The sequence below is a fragment of the Cariama cristata genome, unplaced genomic scaffold (assembly GCF_000690535.1).
Source record: "Cariama cristata isolate BGI_N322 unplaced genomic scaffold, ASM69053v1 scaffold5609, whole genome shotgun sequence".
Classification (NCBI taxonomy): Eukaryota; Metazoa; Chordata; class Aves; order Cariamiformes; family Cariamidae; genus Cariama; species Cariama cristata.
Genome location: NW_009633906.1, coordinates 1 through 20,801, shown reverse-complemented (window position 1 = coordinate 20,801; position 20,801 = coordinate 1). Strand labels below are relative to the sequence as shown.

The 20,801-nt window shown below is 53.1% G+C and overlaps 1 protein-coding gene across 1 annotated transcript in view; it reads right to left on the bottom strand.

The window, feature by feature from the left end:
* Positions 1 to 20,573, bottom strand: part of LOC104166852 (myomegalin-like) — a gene marked incomplete at its 3' end in the record, with an annotated part of 21,932 nt that extends 1,359 nt beyond the window's left edge. Inside the window, exons 1-23 of the mRNA XM_009706942.1 lie at positions 19,425 to 20,573; positions 15,679 to 15,798; positions 13,819 to 13,938; positions 13,482 to 13,574; positions 13,153 to 13,368; positions 12,718 to 12,876; positions 12,230 to 12,343; positions 11,856 to 11,993; positions 11,365 to 11,544; positions 10,892 to 11,086; positions 9,845 to 9,988; positions 8,711 to 8,789; positions 8,076 to 8,164; positions 7,777 to 7,893; positions 7,194 to 7,331; positions 6,761 to 6,873; positions 5,863 to 5,990; positions 1,518 to 1,609; positions 1,242 to 1,396; positions 941 to 1,139; positions 572 to 740; positions 322 to 441; positions 3 to 237 (exon numbers count right to left, since the gene is read on the bottom strand). Of these exons, the coding sequence (XP_009705244.1) occupies positions 3 to 237; positions 322 to 441; positions 572 to 740; positions 941 to 1,139; positions 1,242 to 1,396; positions 1,518 to 1,609; positions 5,863 to 5,990; positions 6,761 to 6,873; positions 7,194 to 7,331; positions 7,777 to 7,893; positions 8,076 to 8,164; positions 8,711 to 8,789; positions 9,845 to 9,988; positions 10,892 to 11,086; positions 11,365 to 11,544; positions 11,856 to 11,993; positions 12,230 to 12,343; positions 12,718 to 12,876; positions 13,153 to 13,368; positions 13,482 to 13,574; positions 13,819 to 13,938; positions 15,679 to 15,798; positions 19,425 to 20,573 (4,262 nt within the window). The remainder of the gene's footprint in view (positions 1 to 2; positions 238 to 321; positions 442 to 571; positions 741 to 940; positions 1,140 to 1,241; positions 1,397 to 1,517; positions 1,610 to 5,862; positions 5,991 to 6,760; positions 6,874 to 7,193; positions 7,332 to 7,776; positions 7,894 to 8,075; positions 8,165 to 8,710; positions 8,790 to 9,844; positions 9,989 to 10,891; positions 11,087 to 11,364; positions 11,545 to 11,855; positions 11,994 to 12,229; positions 12,344 to 12,717; positions 12,877 to 13,152; positions 13,369 to 13,481; positions 13,575 to 13,818; positions 13,939 to 15,678; positions 15,799 to 19,424) is intronic.
* Between the last annotated feature and the right edge of the window lie 228 nt (positions 20,574 to 20,801).

Here is a 20,801-nt window from a genome sequence, read left to right as displayed (position 1 = left end):
AGGCGTAGCCGCTGGTGACGGAGATGGAGCGGGCACGGCGCTGCAGGCTCTGGATCACCTTGTTGGCATTGAGCAGCTGTGCCTTGAGGTCCTGGATGTGCTGGTGCAGGGCGCCCACGTCTGCTGGGGCCACAGCTTTCCGGGCAGCCTTGCCTGCCTTCAGCATCCCTGGCCGGCACGGGGACCCTGGCTCCTCGCCCATGCTGGGCTCGCTGAATACGTCCGGCTCCTCACACTCTGCAGAGAGGACGGGGCACAGTGTCACTTCTCCATGCCAGGTGGGCAAGGCACAGGGATTCCCAGAACCCTCCCTCTCCTTACCGGGGCTGGTGGTCTCGTCTCGGTCAGCCTCAGTCTCACTTCGCCCACACGTCTCGTAGCCCAGGTCCTGAAAGTCCACCTGCACTTGCTTGCTGAGCTGCTGGGCGTGGGGTTCACCTGCTGGGCAGCTCCATCAGCTCAGGGTCCCCCTCCGGGCAGGATTCACCACCCCTGCCCAGTGTACAGCACAGTACACAGGGCATGCCAGGCTCAGCCCAAACCCCCCATTCTACCCAGGGTTTTAACTCACGGAGCAGGACGTGGTACTTCTCCAGCTGCTCAGCTTGTGCCCGCACCGTGGCCTCCGAGGCGACAAGCTTGTCCTGCAGCTCCTGGCACAGCCTTTGGCCCTGTGCCACCTGGGAGCACAGCTCTGTGCCCAGCCCCAGCCAGCCCTTGCCAGGGACCGTGCCCTCTGCCTGCCAGAGGGGAGATGGGCTGTGAGAGCCTTTCCATCCCCATCTCTATCCCCATCCTGGTCTCCTGTGCCCAGGGCACTTACATGGCTCCCATCCCTTCCTCCTGGGGTACCAGGGCAGGGTCTCTTGGGCATGTCACCCTGGGATCTTGCCTCCAGTGCCGGACGTTTGGTGGGCACAGCTCCCCTTTCTGTCGGAACCCCCTGGCTATCCCCACTGCTGCCAGCTGGGCGGTCCCTGAGGGTGCTGCGGCTCTTCTGCTGCAGCCTGCGGGGCTCAGGGGCCAGGGGGCTGCCCAGCCCAGCCTCCTCCTGCTCCCCACTCTCCAGCAGCGACGTGGCTTCACCCATCCGTTCCTTCAGCTCCGCATTCTCCAGGCACAGGCTCAGCATCGCCTTCCTGGGGACACAAGGCACTGTGAAGGGCAGGCAGGGGCCGGGATGCAGGGTACCCCCCTCAAGTCACGGCCACCATCTGGCTCCGATGTCCAAGGGCTCTTGCCTGATGTGGGAGACAGAGGAGAAGCCGGCCAGCTGCCCCTTCAACTCCCGCAGCTCCTTTTCTGCCTGCAGCTCCTGCTCCGGCACGGCGGGTACTGTGCTCCCCATCAGGGTCCTTTCAGTGCTCCCACTTTCCTTAGGGGCCCGGATGCTGCTCTAGAGGGACAAAGACAGAGAGTGACAGGGACATTTCCAAAGGGGCTAGGACACCATCCTGCAGCAGTGCAGTGCCCAACTCTGCCACCCCTGTTCCCGGCACCACGCTGCCCTGACTCACATGCTGGGTTGCCGCACCGTGCGCTGCCTCCTCCTTGATGCTGTTGGTGAAGTTGGCGCTGGCATCATCAGCATCTGCGCCTGTGGCCTGACCTAGGGGACAGCACAGCACAACAAGGTGCTCAAAGCAGTGGCAACGGCAGCACTGCTTCTGTCCCCTCCTCCCTGGTGATGCCCGTGGCTACTTTGGGCTGCCCCAGGGCGGGTGCTTGGTGCTGGGGCACACGCAGCAGGACTGCGGTCTCCCCACTGTCCCTATGCCCTGCCACCCCCTCTGCATGCTGGAGCTCCAACCCAGCACCCTGTGCTGGCTCTGCACCAAGGACAGGGGACAGCCCCAGCTGCCTGCAGCCCCAGGGATGCCACCTGCCCAATCCACATCTCTGGCCTCACACCACCTCGTGTTTGCTGCCCCAACACACATGCCATCCACCCTGCAGCCACTTCACAAGCTCCAGCCAGCAGCAGCAGCATGTGCTGGGTCAGAGAGCCTCGCTGGCACTGCCCCGGTGCATGGGGGTGCAACCCACACGACCCCCCTGCCCGGGCAGGGCACCGACAGCCACTCTGCCCATGCCACTCAAGCCCTGCTGTCGTGCACGGTACTGGGCTCTTTGCAAGCCCTGCGCTGGCCTTGCAGAGCTGCAGCAGAGCTAAAGGGACACTTGCATCCCATACCACAGTGCATAGGGGGCTTGGGCCCATCCTGCCCCACAGAGTTGAGCTGGGGGCACACTTTTCTGCTTGCACACAGCTCTGCTCATGGCTCCTTGGTGCAGAGCCTCAAGCGAGGGCTTGTACCTCTTCTCTGGGCAGCTTTCCTCCCACCCAGCTGCAGGGCCCTGCCTGGTCTGTTTAGGCTCAGACTGCCTGGGCTGGGACACAGGTGTACCCCCAATCCCTCTTCTCCCCAGGGAGAGGGGAGCTTGGACCACCCCCTTGAGCTGTGCAGGGCCAGGTTTTGCAGCTGTCTGTGCCCCACAGGACATGCAGCTGCTTTGCCCATGCCCAAACCCATCACCATCAGGTCTGGAGCTTGCAGGCAAGGCTGAACATGGAGCAGCGGGATGCAGAGAAATCCTGGCAGGAAAGAGGCCAAAACATCACTGGTGAAGGAGAAGCCAGCAGGGAAGCATACGGCTCCGGGTAGGGAGAGCCGAGGACCAGCCAGGAGCTCGCCCTGCAGCAGGGCAGGCAGTTGCACAGCATGCTGTGCACATGGAAGGTGGCACGCTCAGGAGACCCACTCGTGACAAGCAACTACCAGGAGGTTGCAAAAATCAGGGGCACCTCACTGCCGAGCCTGGGCAGATATCACTCTGCACAGTGGAGCCTGATCACGGAAACAGCTGTGCCCCAGGGAGCAAGGACAGCTGTCACGGAGAAGCGCTGTTCCAGGAGCAAAGCAATTAAAGGCAGCTGGAAGTGACAACAGCACCTCACTGGAGAAGCAGCTCCCCATGGGTGGCATTCAGCACAGCCAAAGCGCAGCCCCGTGAGCCCCTAGGGACACAACCTGCCAGGTGACAAACCATCCAGGGCTACAGCTCAGTGCCCACAGGGTCCTGAAGGGTGAGGGGATGCGGACCCTCAGCTGCAGGCTTTGCTGGGGCGAGGGGGGCACTGAGGGCCATGTGCACATGGCTCTCAAGCTGGGTCACCATGGCTGAGAGGCCAGGGCAGGGCAGCTCAGAGCCAGCACAGCTGCTCTGGGGACACAGGATAACCACCTCTTGTGCGAGAACACAGCACCCCACTTCTCAGCCTTGCCCACAGCTCTGCATGCCCTCCAGCACCGGGGCAGAAAAAGGGAGTGCAAATCTCAAGGGGAAAAAAAAAACCAAAACAAAACATGGGAGGAGGAGGAGGAAGCTGGCGCTGGGGGAGCAGAGAAGTGTGCATGCAGGGCAGACTGCCCAAGCTGCTCTTCCCTGAGTGCTTGAGCCCTCCATAGCAGCAGGAGCACACCAAGGTGTGAATTCAAAAGGGAGAGGGGCTGCTCAGCTGTCTGTGTATTACCAGCAAAGGAGATAAGAGATGTAACCCCAGCACTATTTTTCAGAGACTCCTCTGTCTTTCATATCTAGCCTGAAGGCAAGGAGAATTAATTGCATGGCTTGGAAATTGCACACGGCCCACAGGCACAGGACACCCAGGTGCATTGGCTGCGCTGGAAGTCTTCATGCTGCTGGGAACAAGGGAAGGGAAGGAAGATTCCCCAGGGAAATTGAGAAAAGACCTTCACAAAGAGCTATGAGACAGCACAAAACACTGCACAGTTTGACAGAGAAGGCTCTCCGGCATGGGATGCTCAGGCTGGTCCTCCTGCAGGGCAGAGGAGTGCACAGCCAGGGATATCAGGGATGAAAGGAGGCCCTAAAGAACAGAGCAGAAAAGCTGGGACACCTCAGCCTAAGATAATGCTCCTCTGTGGGGCACTTTACAGCAGGGATGGCAGAGGCCAGGGACAGATCTGCAGCAAAACACACACAAGAAGAGATGGGAGCTGCTGGAGCATCAGCCAAGGCTTCTCTCATGCCAGGCCAATGACTCTGTGCTGGGTCCTGGGCTCCATGGTACCCAAGGCACCAGGGAGCCAGCTGGGCATCAGAGCCAGGATGGAGAAGGGAGGATGGAAAGATAAGGACAGGGACACAAAGGCTCCTACAAAGTGAGAGGCAGAAGGAGAAAGAGAAAATGGTGCTACAAAGTGAGAGGAAGGGAATGAGATGAAAGACAAGAAAGGAAAAGCTAACCAAGTACCAGAGCTGCCCAGCAGCCACCAGCTGTGTCCCTTCAAGCCACATGAGAACTGCTGAACTCACCACACAGCTAGGTGCGGACCCAGAGGAGCAGTGCTGACCTGCTGCGTGTGAAGGGAGAGCTGTGCTCCCTCCCATCCCTGTCTGAGGCAGGGAGGAGACGACCTCAGCAGGAGTGCAAGGCATGGGATAGGTGGTGCCATGGGAAGCAGTCAGAAGGAGATGGGCAGCAGAGCAGTCACAGGTCCAGGTAGTGCAGCCCAGTGAGATGGAGCTCTTCTGCTCCACCCACTCCTAGTTCAGCTTCCCCAGCAAGCAGAAACAGATGCTCAGAGGTACAAAATTTGCTCCTTCCACCTTGGGAAGTCATCAGGTATGACACAGCTGATCCTCAGAGGTACAAAATTTGCTCCTTCCACCCTGGGAAGTCATCAGGTATGACACAGCCTGCTACATATGGGAAGCGCTGGTCATCAGAAAGCTGTTGCTGTTGTTTTTCAGCTCTCATGCCAGCCCCAACACTCCCGGAGGAGGTGAAAGATGCCCTAGAAAAGGTATGCAGTGGTGCCAAGTGGGACCGTCCCCAGCAAAGCAGGAAGCGCTGGTCATCAGAAAGCTGTTGCTGTTGTTTTTCAGCTCTCATGCCAGCCCCAACACTCCCGGAGGAGGTGAAAGATGCCCTAGAAAAGGTATGCAGTGGTGCCAAGTGGGACCGTCCCCAGCAAAGCAGAAATAGGGCCCTGCCCATTGCCCAAGGGGCGTGTGAAGCCTGTGAGTCAGATGTGTGCGTACAAGTCGGGGAGCAGACCCAGCCCAGACCCTGGCAGCAGGGACAGGTCTCAGTCACCCCAAATCATCTGTCAAAAAGAAGAGGAAGCTCTCCCTTGAAGGCACTTGCAAGCTAGGCTGAGACAGCTTACAACTGGGGGGGGAGGGAAATAAAAAATCATCAATACTAAAGTAGTAATCGGTTTAAGCATAAAATGCATCGTTGGTTCTACATTCAAACTCGTGTAAGAGCCCCAGACAAGTGCCACCAGGTGTTGTGGCCCTTCTCAAATTCTCTGGCTCTGGAACCCACTTTTCCATATATACCTTCTCCTTTTGGGCCAGCCACCATCAACCCAAGAGGGGGATGCCACTAGGTAAGAAAAATGGTGAAGGAATACAAAAACTCACACTCATGCACTTGGGAGATGATAGAAAACATTTGGTGTTTCCTTCAGAGAAAGGGAATCTTTATTTGGCCCATGGCGGTGGGAGGAGAAGGGAGGTAGAGGGAAATCAACTAAAATGGAATGATTTGAATGTGCAAATACATCAGTGGCCACCAGGGTGGGTCAGACAGGAACACACACGAGACACAGGTGGATTGCACTGATCGCCGATTCCAAAGCAGCTCAAAAACAAAACAAGAAAGCCCTGCACCAGTTCTATCGTACCATTACTAAGTACCAAAGCAACCCTCCCAGAGTCAGTGAGACAGGCTCGCTCAGTTAGTGAACCGTTTCCGTGGCAGGCGGGCGAGCGCCAGTGCTCAGAAGGCATGCTGGGGTAGGACTCTCACACGCTCCTGTTCCCCACCTCCTATGGCGCCCTGTGTCTCCAGCCTGCTCAAACGCTCCAAGCTTCTTCCAAGAGCTTCTTCCAGCTGTCCCCGGAGTTCGTGGACCCCCTCCAGCTCCACCTGCAGAGTGTGGTCTCTCGCAGTGCTAAGCAGACACGCCGCACAAAAGGGAAGAGGGTTAGACAGGCTGCAGCAAGCGCACACCAAATCGGCCCCTCCATCCAGGACTGCCACTTACTCCAGGCACGGGCCCTGCACACTCCCCAGGCAGCTCAGCCACCTCTTGCTTCACCTCTAAACCTCCCCAGAGCACAGCCATCCCCAAAAAAGGCTCCGGCCCATGGCAGGGGACTCCTAGTCACAGCTGTTCTTCAGTACTTACCCAAGCACTCCACTTATTTGCTCTCTTGCTATCAGGTAGCTCAAATATCCCAGAGGCTGCAGCCCCATGAAGGGCAGGGGATTAGTGCAGAGAACAGAGAATGCAGGCCGTACTGCGCTGTGGGACAACCGCCTGGATAAGCACCTAGATAGATCCTTGTCAACACAACAGTTGGTTGGGAATTTGACAGCAGCCTCTGAAAGGTGGTCAAGTGTGGCTGGGAAACTGAGCTGGAAAGGGATAAGCCAGGGAACAGAGATGGAAATCCCAAGGCCTGAACAAGAGGTGGCAATGGAGCAAGTTTACATAGCATTTAAAACTGGCCACTGCAGCCTCTTCAAGGGAAGAAGGCAGCCTAAAACTTGGACTCCCAAAGCTGCAATTGTCCGATTCTTTGTCTAGGCTACTACTTTCCCACTGAGGGCTCTCAGACTTGCAGAACGATTACTGCTTCAGGGATTGCCCCACTGGACCACCCACGCTTGCCCCAGCAGCGGAGCAGGGCAGCACGGAGCCAAGGCAGCCTCACTTACCTGTCTGGGTGCATGTGAAACTTCACCAGGCTGCCATAGAGCTGCCTCTCTGCCTGGAGAGCCTCATTTAACCGATTTCTTTCAGCCACCAGCCCTTCCAGCATCAGTAACAACTGGTTGGAGAGAAGAGACAAGATGCAACACTTAGAGAGACAGAAACCAAAGGAGGCACCTAGCTGCCTCAGAGAAATAGGAGCTTCCCCTTCCTCTCTTGCTTGTGTCCAAGTGATCAAGCTGATCAGTGTCACACCTAGACTCCCAAAAGACTGCCCTCAAAACAAGTGCTAAAGGGAACCAATCCTCTCCTCCATATTCCCCCTATCATACACAGAACAAGTACATCTCAGCATGTCCAAAGGCTGAAAACAAAGTCTCATAACTGAGCATCAGAAGAAATTAAACACATCCAAGCTTGCCCCACATGGCACACTACCTGCTGCCTTCTGTTTCCAGTAGCCTCCTGTCCTCGTGACTCTGCTATGGCCACTTTCTCCCGAAGCACCAGCACCTCTTGTGTCAGCCTTTCCATGGCTGGAATTTCTTCAGGATCCACCAGCTGCATCTGCAGATTCTGAAAACCAACAGCAGGAGAGCTCTGTGAAGAAGGGATCAGTAACAAGGACAGCTGGACGTTCGTAATCCTCCCTGGAACGCAACTGCCAAAAGTTTCCAGTGTTTGGAAAGACCCAGGTCTCCTAAGACAGAAATGCCAAAGCACCCAGAGTGTATTCAGCACAGAAAACAGCCTGGAGGAAGAACTGAGAAGGGACACAAACCACTCTGTTTAAATGACTCTTGAAGAAGGGTGTTTCGTACACAAGGAGTAAAAAGCCAGATAATCACACTCTGGGGTCTGGGGCCTTTGCCTTCTGGCCAACGTAACACAGAGGACTGTAGGCAAACCAGCAGCACTGTCCGTGGCCAGCCAGCCACATTACTCTGAGGATGTGGGGAAAGAAGAGAGTCCTCTGCAGCCCTCCCAGGCGGAACTGACCCAGCATAACATGTTATCTCACCTTGATGAGGTCCTCTCTGATCTGAATGGTCCTGGTCAAGGACTCTATATCTGAGGCCTGCACCTGCAGCTCTTCCTCCTGCGTGGCCACGACGGACTGGAGAGCAGTGAGCTCCCGCTAGGGAGGGAAGAGAAGTCCACGTGAGACTTTGGAAAGCCAACACCCCACTGCAAGCTGCTACCCTGTTTCTCTCACTGGGGATACCCTCACAATAGCAGGGTCCAAAACCTCCAGTGAGGGGCAGCGCAATGGTCTCCTGTAAGCAAGGGAGATCAGCACAGGCTCCATCACAAGCTCACCCTGCTTTCCCTTTCCTTCTTCGCCATTAGTGCCAGCTCCTCTTTGGCATTAACAAGATCCTTCTCCAGTTCTGCTGCTGACGTTGTAACTGCAAAGACAGCCTGATTACTGCAGGGATACCATTATGTCAGCTCTGACCCCAGGGATCAGACAGAATCCCTCTTTGGCAAGATAAGTCCACAATGCTTGTACTCCCCATCACACTGCCTCTTAGTAAACACTCTTCTTCCTTGCCTGATCCTTAAACAGCAGCCCAAAGCAACAGCAACATCCCAGGCCTCCTGTCCTACCCCGGCAAACTTCAGGTGTCCTGGCCCCAAGGCAAAACCCAAACCAGTTGCACTTGTCTCAGCCCAGCCTGAACCATAAAGTCAAAAACCTTTCACTGGTCAGGATCAGCTCTTCAGTAGAAGCACCTCACCTCAAACCGGACACCAGCCTTTCTCTTTCCCATACTCCCATCCCCAGACATCCCTGAACCATAACCCAAAGAGGAGGCACAGCTTTATTTCAAAACACTCACTCTTGCTCAAAGCTCTTTACTCTCTCCCAGTTTCATGGAACCATGTTTCCGCCACAGCAAAAAGCCCTGGGCATGTTTGAGGACCTTGAAAGAAGCTGTCACCACACTCACCTCCCTCTGTTCTGCAGTTGCTGTCGCCCTGTGGGGGTTCGGCAACGGCTGTAGCTCCACAAGCTCTTTGCAGTATTTCCTGAAAATACAAAAGCCTCCAGGTTTGCACCTTTATGGGGAACCTAGAAATTGCAGCTTCCCCAGAGCTCCAGGATCGCAGTAAAGCTGCTGGGTGCTTTATTGACGCCTCTGAACTGTGACAAACCAATGAAGGGGATCTAGCCAGGCAGTGGGGACAAGTGAATTGCACCCAACATAGAAGCTGTATGTGTGTGCAACAGGGTGCTGGCCTTGTTTAATTTGGCACTGGGAGGTTGCTGGCAGTGAGTGTCTTCACACTAAGGATTAAACAGGTTTCACTCAACTGCAGCAAACCCATCTTTCCACTGAGATTCTACAGAACTACATCTTCATCAAGGGCATGGCCCAGAGGGACCATGCAGGAAGGAAAACACAGAGCTTGGCCCATATACACATCACTGGAAGTCTCTAGAGCTCACTTTGATCCTAGGAATAGAAACAAGCAACCTGTTTACAGCTGCTTAAAAACGTTCAACATACAGCTCACCAATAAACCATTAACAGCTGCTCAAGTAGGGGCATAGCATATGCAGCTTCGGAGTTGTGTTCAGCCTCAAAGGGGTTTTTAGCAAAGCTGCTTTAAAAATACCAACTCCAATTGTGGAAGCGACAGCAAACAGCCAGCAGGCTCTGCCAAGAATTAGTGGGACCTAAAATTAGCTCTCTTGTCCCCTCCAGAATGTGACAATGTCAGGGAGGGGATTACAATACAGTGAGGCAGCCCAGCCCAAGGAAGGACTGGGTCAGTGCTGGAAGGTCAGAGGGTGGATTTCTTTCATACTTTCACATGCCCTAAGGACTCAAATACTGCCTGATCAAAACGAAAGGAGACACTGAATGACAAAGGCTGGTGGAATCAAGATCAGAACATCCAGGCAGCATTTCTGCTCCTCAGTTTCTTCTCTTCCTCCTATAGGAAGTCTCTTCTCTAATCCCACTTCCATTTCTATCATTCTCTGTGGTGCTCCACTCTGTCCCATTTCCTTCTGTGGCAACCAGTTCTCTCTGGAGACCCGAGGCCACAGGCAGAGAAACACTGTGCACGATTCTTACTTGTATGGGCTGTTTGTCCTGCTTCAACAGCCTTGCACCAGCTGACTGGGTCCCGACAGGCTCCTTCCCCAACACGTGCTGGCGTAGGAGTTGTAACTCGCAGCTCCTTTCGGTCAAAGCGTGCGCCATCTTCTCAGCAGCCACCTGATTGAGTGGGAGAAACAGAGGAAGGCAGGGCTGTGACCAGGGGTAGGATCCCTGTCCCTCACCTTTCATAGAGATTAAGGGAAACCATCTCAATATTTAACTGCCACTTGAGACTAGAAGTGCTCTGCAAACCAGCCTGGGAGCTACTGCTCCTGGCCACTCACAGCAACTCCACTGCAGCCCTCCCATCTCTACTTGCCAGACAGCTGCAGCAGGGCTCAGCCTCTACCTACATAGGAACAAGCTCCTCAGTTTCTCTCACCCCATTCAGGAGGGGAGAAAGACAGCGGACAGACAACGAAGAGGAGGCAGTGTCTAGCCTTTTAGCTTCCTTTTTATGAAAGGACACTCTTGGGTAACACTGAACTGCACCCAGTGTGCAAGAGTAGGCAGAGTAGGAACTGTGGCTCTTTAAATGTCATTTACACGCCCCAGACCATGCACTAGTTTGCCTAACGCATAAGTTAAAAGGCAATGAGCAGAGCTTCCTCAGACTTCTGTGCTACACAGGAAACAGCTCAGAGTCTTCCCTTCTGGTCTGGTAACAGCCACGTGAAGCAGTGACCCTCCCAAGACCCCTCTGCTTGCCCCAAGCCCAGGAACACACATATCTAGGAGGATCTGCACCTCCTTCCCCAGCACACACACAAACTCTGCCCAGTCCACTTAATGACAGGGACTTGACACCTGAACAACACAAGAGCTGCTGCTTCATAACTGCTCCCACATGATGGGTTGAGACCATCCTAGAAACAGCTCATGGCATCTCACGTGGCTCTTCAACACTCAGCAGCTCCACCAGGCTACGCCAACAGCAGCCAGAGAGCAGCTTCTATTCGCTTAATGCAAGGCAGAGCCACCCACCCCAGCCTCCTCACTGCAGCGCTGCACACAACTCACTCTGCTCTGCTGTTCCTTGGTGCTCAGGGCCTGCAGCAGCTCCCGGATTTCAGCATCATGCTCCATGGTCTGACGGTTCCTGTCACTGAGGAGATCCTGCAGCATTTTCTCCTTGTGCTGGAGACGCAAGCACAGCTCCTCTGCTACCTCACTCTGTCCTGGGCCCAGCTTGCACAGCAGAGTTGCTGTAAGCTCCTGAACAAGGGGGAAGAAGGGAGAGATGGAGAGACGTTGCTACCATCAAACTGCAAGATGTTCCAAGGATGAACAGAGCTTCAGCCTGGGTGTAGCTGAGAGCAGCGTCTCAGCAAGCACAGGTATTTACAGGCGTCAAAAGCAGCCAGCTTCCAAAGCACTGGGCACAGGTTCAAGTGCCCTCCTCAGAGGCAGGCAGCCAGAAGGCCCTGGTTTGGGACCACTCGCTCTGCAGGACAAACTGGCTGAAGGCTCAGGAAGCCAAGCTAAGGTCTTACCTCCACTTCCTTGTTCCTATCATGCAGGCAGGTCTGCAGCTGCTGGATGATCCCCTCCTGCTCCTTTTGCCTGCTGCAGGACTTGGCCTCGATCTCCTCCTTGAGCCAGCGCAGGTTTTGGCAGGTTGCTGAGACCTGCTCTAGTTCCAGGGTTTTGGCTTTCAGGAGGCTCTCCAGGCTCTAGGGATGACAACAGAAGCAGCTCAACCAGGGACAGAGATTTTATCCTGAATTAAGCAGAACTAGAAATACCAGTCTCTCCTGCTAGTGGAGTCAAAGATTCACCCCGTCCTCTCCAGACACCACACTCACCTCTACACCCAGCCCAGAAACACCCGTGACCCAAGAACTTGCCCTGCACACAGAGCCAGAGGAAGGCCAACACCCTGCAGCTGCTCTCCCCAGCAACAACCAGAGCACTCACAAGAAGGTCTGTCTAGCACCACACCACAGCCAGGTTGGACTCTGCACGCCCAGGTACAAGCACTCACATGAATAGTGGCCTCGTTGCTGGACAGGACATTGCGCAGTCTCTCTAGGTCACTTCCACGCTCCCTTATTGAGAGACGGAGCTGTTGCAGCTCTTGCTCCTTCTTCTCCAGGGCACAGAACTTCTCATCTACTGCTCGCTAGGGCGAGAGGGGGCGATCACTCAGAATGGGGGGTAGCAGGACTCTGCAGCCCATCACTCACTGCGTGGGGCACCTCAGCTCTCCCTTCAGAGGACTCCTCTGGAAGGCTGAGCCATGAAGAGCATGTAGAAGACTTGCTCACCCCTGGGGTCAGCCTGGAGCTGCACTGCTGATGGCAGCCCAAAGGTTGAGCCTCAGGGAAAACTGAGACACCACCAACAGACTGTGCCTACCTCCAGAGCAGCATCCCTGTCATTGACTCGCTGCTGCAGTTTCTCCAACATGGCATTCATGGCTGCAGGGCTCTTGTCCAGGCTTTGCTGGCATTGCAGAAGCTCCCTCGATTCCTAGAGGTCAAACACACACACCTCCCTAGCACAACTGTCAGTCCACAACCCCCACAGAGAGCAGCACAGAAGAATCAGGGCTAACTGCCTCCACTCTACATTTGCTCTACTCCCCCCATTAGAGGGTAGTAGAGTCGCAGCACCCGAGGCTGGTTGACCAGCGCCTGCCAGGGCTCACCAGGCATTGGTGTGGGCTGACGTACTCAGATACCCGTGCCTTCTTCCTCATCTTGGGAGCCCAGAAGCATCTCCTTCCTTCCCTCCTTCAAAGGGCGTGCGTGAAAGCTACAGACTGACTTTTGCATTGCCAAATACCAAAGGAAGAGCAAGGGCCCTGACCAGTTATGCTCAGTTTGAATCTTTCTGCATCTCACCTGCAAAAGCTGTTCCTTGCGAGCCAGACGCTGACTCAAATGCTGAACTCTCTCCTCCTGGGCCTGCAGCTCACGGCATTTCTCCCACTCCACAGTCTGGAGCTGCTGAGCCTTGTCCTGCAGCTCTCCCTGCAGCTGCTGTACCACAGCACGCAGCTCCTGCAAGGGAAAAGCACAGACCTTGGCAGTCAGCCCTCCACAGACCTGTAAACAGCAGGCCAACCTGAAGAAGCCAAGAGCAAAAAGGGCTGCGGGAACAGCCAAAGATACTCTGCAATACTACAGCTTTCACATCTCAAAACACACTTCCGCGCTGATGAAGTTTGAACTTATTTCATTTCCCAGGGTATGATGAATAAGAGCAGAGTACTGACTACATCAGTGCTTCTTAAGTCGTGTAAACTCAGAGACTTCCAGGCTAAGTGCTTGTCATACCTGGTTGTGTTTCCTCGTTGCCTCTTTCTGCTGCTCTTCCTCATGCACCATGGTCTCTAGGAGCTGGGTTGCTCTCTTGGCTTCAGCCAGTTGATGCTCTTTCTGGCGCTGTGCTCTTTTCATTTTCTGCACCTCTAGCTTGGTGCAGAAAAGTGTGTTCTGAATATCTAGCAGTGACGTTTGCTGCTCTTGGGACGAAAGTGGGCTCTCTGATATCTAACAAGAGTGGGAAGCAAAGAAACTCAAAGATTCACTTCGCGAGAGGGACTTAAAAATCAGGATCCCTGAGGAATGAAACCTGATATATGTGAGGCTTTCCAGGGACATACCTGCAACTGTCCCAGATGGCTTCTATGTAACATGTCCCGCAGCTTGGCCATTGTCTCATTCTGCCCTTCGATGATACGGTACAGCTCTTCTGTCTACAAGTGAAAGGACAGGAAGCCCAGTCATTGGCAACCAAGCACAAACTGCCCCATCCCAAGCCTTCAGCACGCATTATGACAAATGTCAGCACCACACAAAAGCAAGAGCTTTGCAAGAAATAATTTATTGAGATCCAGGATGCCAAGCAATGGCTTAAACATTCCTCTTCAGTCACTGCCTACAGAGCTAGCACACTTTCCTGTTTTGGCGAGTACCAGCCTGTCCACCCAAAACTATTACCTTACTCTCTTTGCTCTTCAGGGCCTCGTTCAGATTCTGGATTGTACGATCTTGCCTCTGTGATGTTTCTTGGACAGATTTTAATTCAAAATTCAATTCATTCAGCTTTTCCTGTAACAACTGAAAACAGAAATATGTTGTTTTCTTAATCCTGCCTAATGCTGTACATAAACATCCTTAGGACTCCTTCCACTCCTTACTCAAGTCCATACAGCCCAGGTGTTCACCAGACCAAGATCAACGCAGCTCCCTCTAGAGTCTGTAAACACTGTTTGAGCTGGGTGGAGACCGTTGAGTAAACACAAAGCCTTCAGTCCCTCCACAGGACTGTTCCAGTGCTTCTGGTCCCTCCAATGCAGCCCCACGTGCAGGGCGGAGGTTCCAGGCTTGGATTTGGGTTCACAAATCATACTGCCTTCCACACACTCCAGGAGAGTCTTGCTCAGACTTCCCAGCAGTCTTCCCAATTTCTATCATTTGTTTCTGTTCCCTTAAGAGGAAAGGGGCTGCTTCAGCCCCAAAACTTCCCAAGAGGTCTGAAAAAAAGAAAAACCCAACATGGAGAAGCTACACATTCTAGAAACTGTCCCCTTTGCTTCTGAGGTCCTCCAGAGCATTGCAGCTGCCCCTTTACAATCTCCCAGCCCCTTCTCTAACCATCTCCTTTGACCACCCGGGCACTCTTGCAGCAACTGCTCATCTAGGTAATTCTACCTTTGATCAGATCAGTGGCTTATTTAGCCTCAAGTTCTGGCTCCAGCACAAGAGACTCTAGCCAGTGCCAGCATGCCAACAGCACAGCTGCAAACAAAGGGGAACACCTCACTACTCTCCGTGCTTGTTTACAACCTGAGAAACTTTTGCCTTTGACATTTTCACCCTAAAGAGACTACCATCTCAAACAGTTTTAGCACAGTTCCCTGCTTTCACTGTAATGTTCATGACACAGCGCACATTGTGCATTTAAGCAACTACTTGTTAGTATTTCTAAACATGCTGGCTGTTGGCATTCTCAGTCTTGGATGATATGCATCTTACTCGGAACTTATTCAGGACTCAATTTCTTAAGGAGCTGGTGCTGCCACATGATTTCCTCTTGTTGCTCATCAGTTTACACACCTGTCACATCACCTCTTCTCTAAGAGACACTCCCCTAACTTGTTTAAACACTTCCAATTGCATTTAATGGGCCCTCGGCCTCTTTATTCCCGTCAATCTTTGTGGTTCTAGCAGCTTCAATGGCTTACAGCTGTCCCCAGATTTACATAAAGATCCCACCCCAATATTTTTTCCCATTTAACCCCTCTGTTTTCCCAGTGGGTATAATTTACCTTAGAGTTCAAAAGCTTAACTAAGAACATGTACCCCTCGCAATACATGTTAAATTTGATCTGTCTCAAGACAACTCCAATGCGTGTTTCTTTCCTAAGAAAGCCTTTAAATCAAAATGAAAACAGGACCCACTCTGCGCTGATCTCCCTTACTGCTTGAAAAAAGAAGGCAGCTGTCTTAAAAGGCAGGTACCCTTTTCTCCTGCACCAGGCTCAGCCCATGCAAATCCAAGAGACAGAGAAATAGCCCTGTGCGTCTCTCCTTCACCAACTCCCAGAAGGCTCACCAAGCAAGTGGGAAGTTCTTCCAAAATAATGGTTTGCAAAAATAAATACAGAAAATTTACACAGCCCAGCTGCAGAAAAAAAGTAAATGCTTTTAACTCAAGCCGGCAGACAACAGCATCAGCGCACACCCTTGCCAGAACAGAGGTGCAGATGCCTGCCTCTGGGCAGGCCAGGAGGCACCCTCCAATACTAACTACATCAGTCTCACTAGGCACTGAATTTGCTGTCCATGAAGAAATACCTTGTTGGCAGCTTCAAACTGCTGGATTTTGCCCTGCAGCTCTGCAGTATGCAGATCGGACACATGCTCCCCCGCTGCAGGGTCACCTGGAGCCAGCTGCTGACGTTCATCCTGCAAATTCTGAAAATAAAGGAGAGAAATGGCTCAAGTCTTGCACTGGCTGCTTCTTTGCAGCTGTCAGCCCTCATAGACCTTGCAGCATGGGCTTAAACATGCCCCACTGTGCTTTTCTGTCTCCGAAACATCATGCTGCCCGCGCCTCCCTTCACCTAGGTGGCTGGCTGGCACCAGGCAGCTCTCTGCCTGCCCTGCCAAAAGTGCCCTGCCGCCCCGAGGCTCTGGTTGGGCTCCCTGTCTCTCCTTGCTCCCCTACTGTGAACCCAGCAGCTTGTCTGGCTCTAACCGCTGTCTGCCAGCTGATGACGGATCTGCACCCCACACCCAAGCCACATCCCTGAAACCTCCTCTCCTTCCCATGTGCCCTGCAGCAGCTTCAAAAAGCTTCAAAACCAGCACCAAACTCCTTCTTCCCGTGTTCTGCCAAGCTTCTCTGTCTTAATCCAGCCCAAAACCTTCAATTCTTCCTGCCAGCTACCCTCCTGCCATGACCTACCAGCCAACCCTGCTCTGAACCCCTCCACTGGTGATTCTCTGGGCTCTCCTTCACAGTTCCCCACGCTCCGGCACCCACGCCATGTGCAATTCCCTGCAGCTCCACAAAACGTAGCAAATTCAGTGCCACAGCCGAGATTTTTTTCACGACACATACCCATTTACTGAGAATGGAAACAGCCTACTTTCTGACGCGTGGCCTGCCAGACCCTGCTGGCTGAGCACACACTAATCCCTTGTCATCCCTTCTTACTATTTTGCTACTTCCCGCCTAGTGAACTGTTAACTCCTTAGAGCAGCATTCAAACCCAGCCACCCCCCCCTGCCCTTACAGGCCTCGTTAAGCACTCCTGAATATCATCAGCGATACGAGATCGATTGTACCGGTGTCTGTTTTAAGCGGGAGCCCCGGCAAGCGCAGGGTTGCAGTGCAGAGGCTGTGAGAACATGGCAGCGGTTTTCAGAGCGCACAGGGTAGCCCCAGCTCCAGGCAGCACAGCACAGGGAGAACAACGGTCAGCTCTGATTAGCCCTGCCAGACTGAATCCTCTTCTTCAGCAGCCACAGAAACGCTGTCGCTGGGAAAGGCAGGTAGGGCAGGGGAGCTCCCCCAGGCCTGTGCATTGCCTCTCACATACAGAAGCTCCCATACAGAAGCGATGCTTCCCTATCCCCTGATGTTTTGTTAAGATTTTAGTGAAAGCTTAAACAGTCACAGCACGTAATTTCCAATTTGCCCAGCCAGAAGGCTTGAGATCAGACAGGCAGAGCTGTTGGAATCTGTCACACAGCAGCTACTTTGAAATAAGGTCAATGTAAAGAAAACAGAGAGGAGGGGGGAAAAAAAAAAAGAAACGGAAAACACACCTTTCCTCACAATCTGCACATTCCAAAGAAAAATAAGCTGAAAGCCTGCGAAGAGCTAAGAGCAGGGAGGGGAAAGGCAGAGCAAGATCCAGAGTCCAAAGTCCCAAAGCCCAAGCTGCCTCCCCCATGCTTCACCGCAGCCATGTCAGGAGCACAGCTCCCCAGCATTTTACTGACATCAGCATTTTACTGACAATCTCTCTGCAGTACCGCTCCAGCAACGTCAGCACACACTAACCTAGACAGAACACTTGTTTAAAAAAACCAAAGGAATAATAATCACAGCATTATCTAAACCTGCCAAGCTCACATCTGCCCAGAACAGTGGGTAATAGACCGACTGTCAGTAGGGCAACGCTTCCCTCGCTGCCAGCAGCTGCAAGAGCATGTCTGACGAAGGCTTGCTGTGGTGGCATTTTCCTGGGGCTGCAGTGGTGAAGGGGAAGAATTGTTGGTTGGTTCAATAAAATGCCCAAGAAGACAGTATCTACAAGGTCACATGCCCTGACACCAGATTGCTCTCAGTCATTGTATCTAACAGCAGGAAATTTAAAGAACTGCAGTTTCGCAAAAGCAATAAGGGAACTGTGGTACCATATATCCTATATATTCCTTTCACGTTACCAGAAAGGCATTTATGTATACGAATCACTGGACAGCAGTACCTGACTTTTAGTGTTGCTTGTACAGAGAGAAAGATAATTAATTTATACAAGAACAATTTAGTCTACTAGCTGCATCCGACTTCTCATTTTTGCTGTTAAAGCCATCCAAAGGATTAAGCCCTTTCCCTCTTCTGCCAGAACCTGTACCAAAGACCACAACTGCTGCTGCCATGGCAAAAAACAGGTAGTAAAAAATCCTGCAGGATGAATTCCTGGCAGGGACGGTTGGATGGCAGAGGCTGGAGGTTGGAGAAATTCTTCAAATGCAGTTCCCAGACAAGGATGGCAATGTGTGACACAAAGACAAGCTGTAAACGCGCCACATTGATTACGCCACGTTCTGTTAAGAGAAAGCCTATTTTTATGCTATAAATACACCCCCAGCAGTGAAAATTAGTAGCAAGCAACACAGACTACAGGAACAGCATCAATACCCTGCTTCACATCTTCAGTCACTGGCTGCCAGTGCGATGCCTTTGTGCACTAGATGAAAATTAATTTTTATACATTCTTCCCTAGCATCATTTTTTGAGCAGGCTTTTATGGAAAAAGCACACAGCTCTGGGAAACGCCCAAACAGACGGGACAGCAAGCAGCACTGGCTGAATAGGAAGCGTAATTCAGCACAGCCACAGTTTCCATAGCAATAAGCAAGCATTTTTCTAATCCCCCAGGCTACCTAGAGCATTAGACAGCACTAAGGCTGCTAATGGGAATGCAATTAGGCTGACATGGATATTCCTGAATTGAAGCTGACTGAGGCCTTCTATTCATTAAGGAGAGTGGTAAAGGAGTTACAAGTTCAGCTTTTTGACTGCATAGTAATGAAGATTTCATTAAAGCCAGCAAAACAGAGGCAATCTGGAGCTACGTGAGGACTGCCGTCGAAGCAGGTAACAGCACCAGGAAGACCTGTGAAAGCAGGAGCTCTCATTGCCTCTCAGCAACACCTGCCACTAATTGATGAATCTTTTCAAAGGATCAGAAAATAAACCAATTATCTAGAATACCAACCCTAAAGTCTTCCTCTGGCACAAATCCACCTGCAAGGAAAACACCTTTCCCGCAGGGCACGCACGAGAGATCCCTGCGTGGATCTGCATGTTAGGCAAGTTGGAAGTCTAATCTGCAGAGGCAGGGCTCTGGAGGCAGGCGTTCCTAACACTGAACCATTACCCAGGCACAAAGAAAACACATTTGCTGAAAAACACATGCCCAGAAGCTTAAAACACTCCCTTTAGTTGTGAGTAAAAGTCACACTGCCTTCTTAAAGAGAAAGCTGAAGTGAAACTGGTGTTTTCTCAGCAGAAAAAATGACAAAGCACGTGAAGAGCTTAGACCCATCTTGCAGGCTGCACTGACAGGGAGGGCTGATGGAGGGGAGGAAGGTTAATTTCCCAGAACACAAAGAGGAAACAGGCGACGGGAGAATGACAGAGGAGATAGGCAGCACACCTAAAAAGGACCCAGCTGCCTATTCTTAGCCCTGGGTTCAGCGACACGTGGCTATCTGTATTATCTCAGCACAGAAGAATCCCTAGTGGGCTCAGTGTCAGGCCACAGGGATGCTGCTCAATCAAACGGCAGCATAATGACCTCTACCTGTACCCGCAGCGGCATATAATCCTCACAGAGGTCATCCCACAGCTCCTGCAGTTCACAAATCTCCAGGGAAAGGCCCAAAGGAGCTCTGGAAAAGGATTTTCTGTCTGCATTCAGGACGGCAGAACCAGCACACGCTAAGCCAGCAGAAGCGCTGCCATCTGCCAAGTCACGGCTGAGCTTGGGAGGGGGCAAGCTGGACTTCACAGGAATAGGTAGCCTGCTGCCTCGGGGGCTCTGAAGGGGTTTGTAGTCCAAAGTCTTGATCAAACTGAGGGCCAGCTCCAGCCTGTTCCCACTCAGCGAAGAGTTTGGGGTCATGCGGTCATCTGAGAAATCATCACATTTCCCATTCCCTTTCACCCCCTTATCTGCATCTTCATCCTTGTGCTGTGGAGGGCTTGCCTCCACAGTCGTGTCCAGAGACTCAACAGAGGACGCAGGCGTGCCTTCCTCCATGCTCTCCCCATCCACAGGCACTCTGGCACTCGTGGACTCCGCCACATCACACACAGATGACTCCTCGTTGCCCATGCTGGCCGACCACCGGCTGGACAGCCCGCAGGAGATGCTTCTGGCCACCTTTCGTGGCACTTTGCAAATTGCTTCATAGTCAGCATCGGCCACACGCAACGCGGCACAGCCACGGCAGCGCCGCGGGCGGTTACTCACTCCTTCTGAAGCATGGCAGCTGTGTGGCTCCAAGCTGTGCTCCTCTTGATCCGTCCAATACTCATACCCAGAATAAGCAAAGTCCTCCTGAAGGAGGGCAGCATACCGTACATCAGGCAGGTTAGAAAGGTCCACAGTCCCATCCCCAGCTCTGTCGTCTGTGCTAGAGTCTTCATTGTTCCTGCGGTACATGCTTGCAATGCAGAACTTGAGGCGGTCTTTCTCCAGCAGCAGTTTCTGCAGGCGCTCGATGGAGAGGGCTTCGATGCGCGCAATGACGGTGTCGAACCTGTAGATGCGGTCCAGCATGAAGGCACACTTGCTGCAAGCGAACTCGGATTTGCCATCCCGGCACAGCTCCCTGCCCAGGACGTGGGAGAGCAGCACCTGGAGGTTCAGCTTGGCTGCTGTGTGGAAGATCCATCGCCGCTGGTTGCCACACAGCTCCCGGGCGCAGATCCGGCAGGTTTCCTTCATCCTCCCTCCTGACCACCACCCAAACCTCCTTCTGGGGGCTCTCAAGACGCCTTCCTGAGGCCTCTACCGCTCACTCAGCACATCTCCTAGGGTACAGCTCCCTCAAGCCCTAAGCCCACCGGCACTTTTCACCCCACTAACCCCCCCCTTTTGAGGGAGGTGACACGCCAGGACCCCTGATACTACAGAAACATCCCACCCCACAACATCTCCTTCACGTCTCAGCCC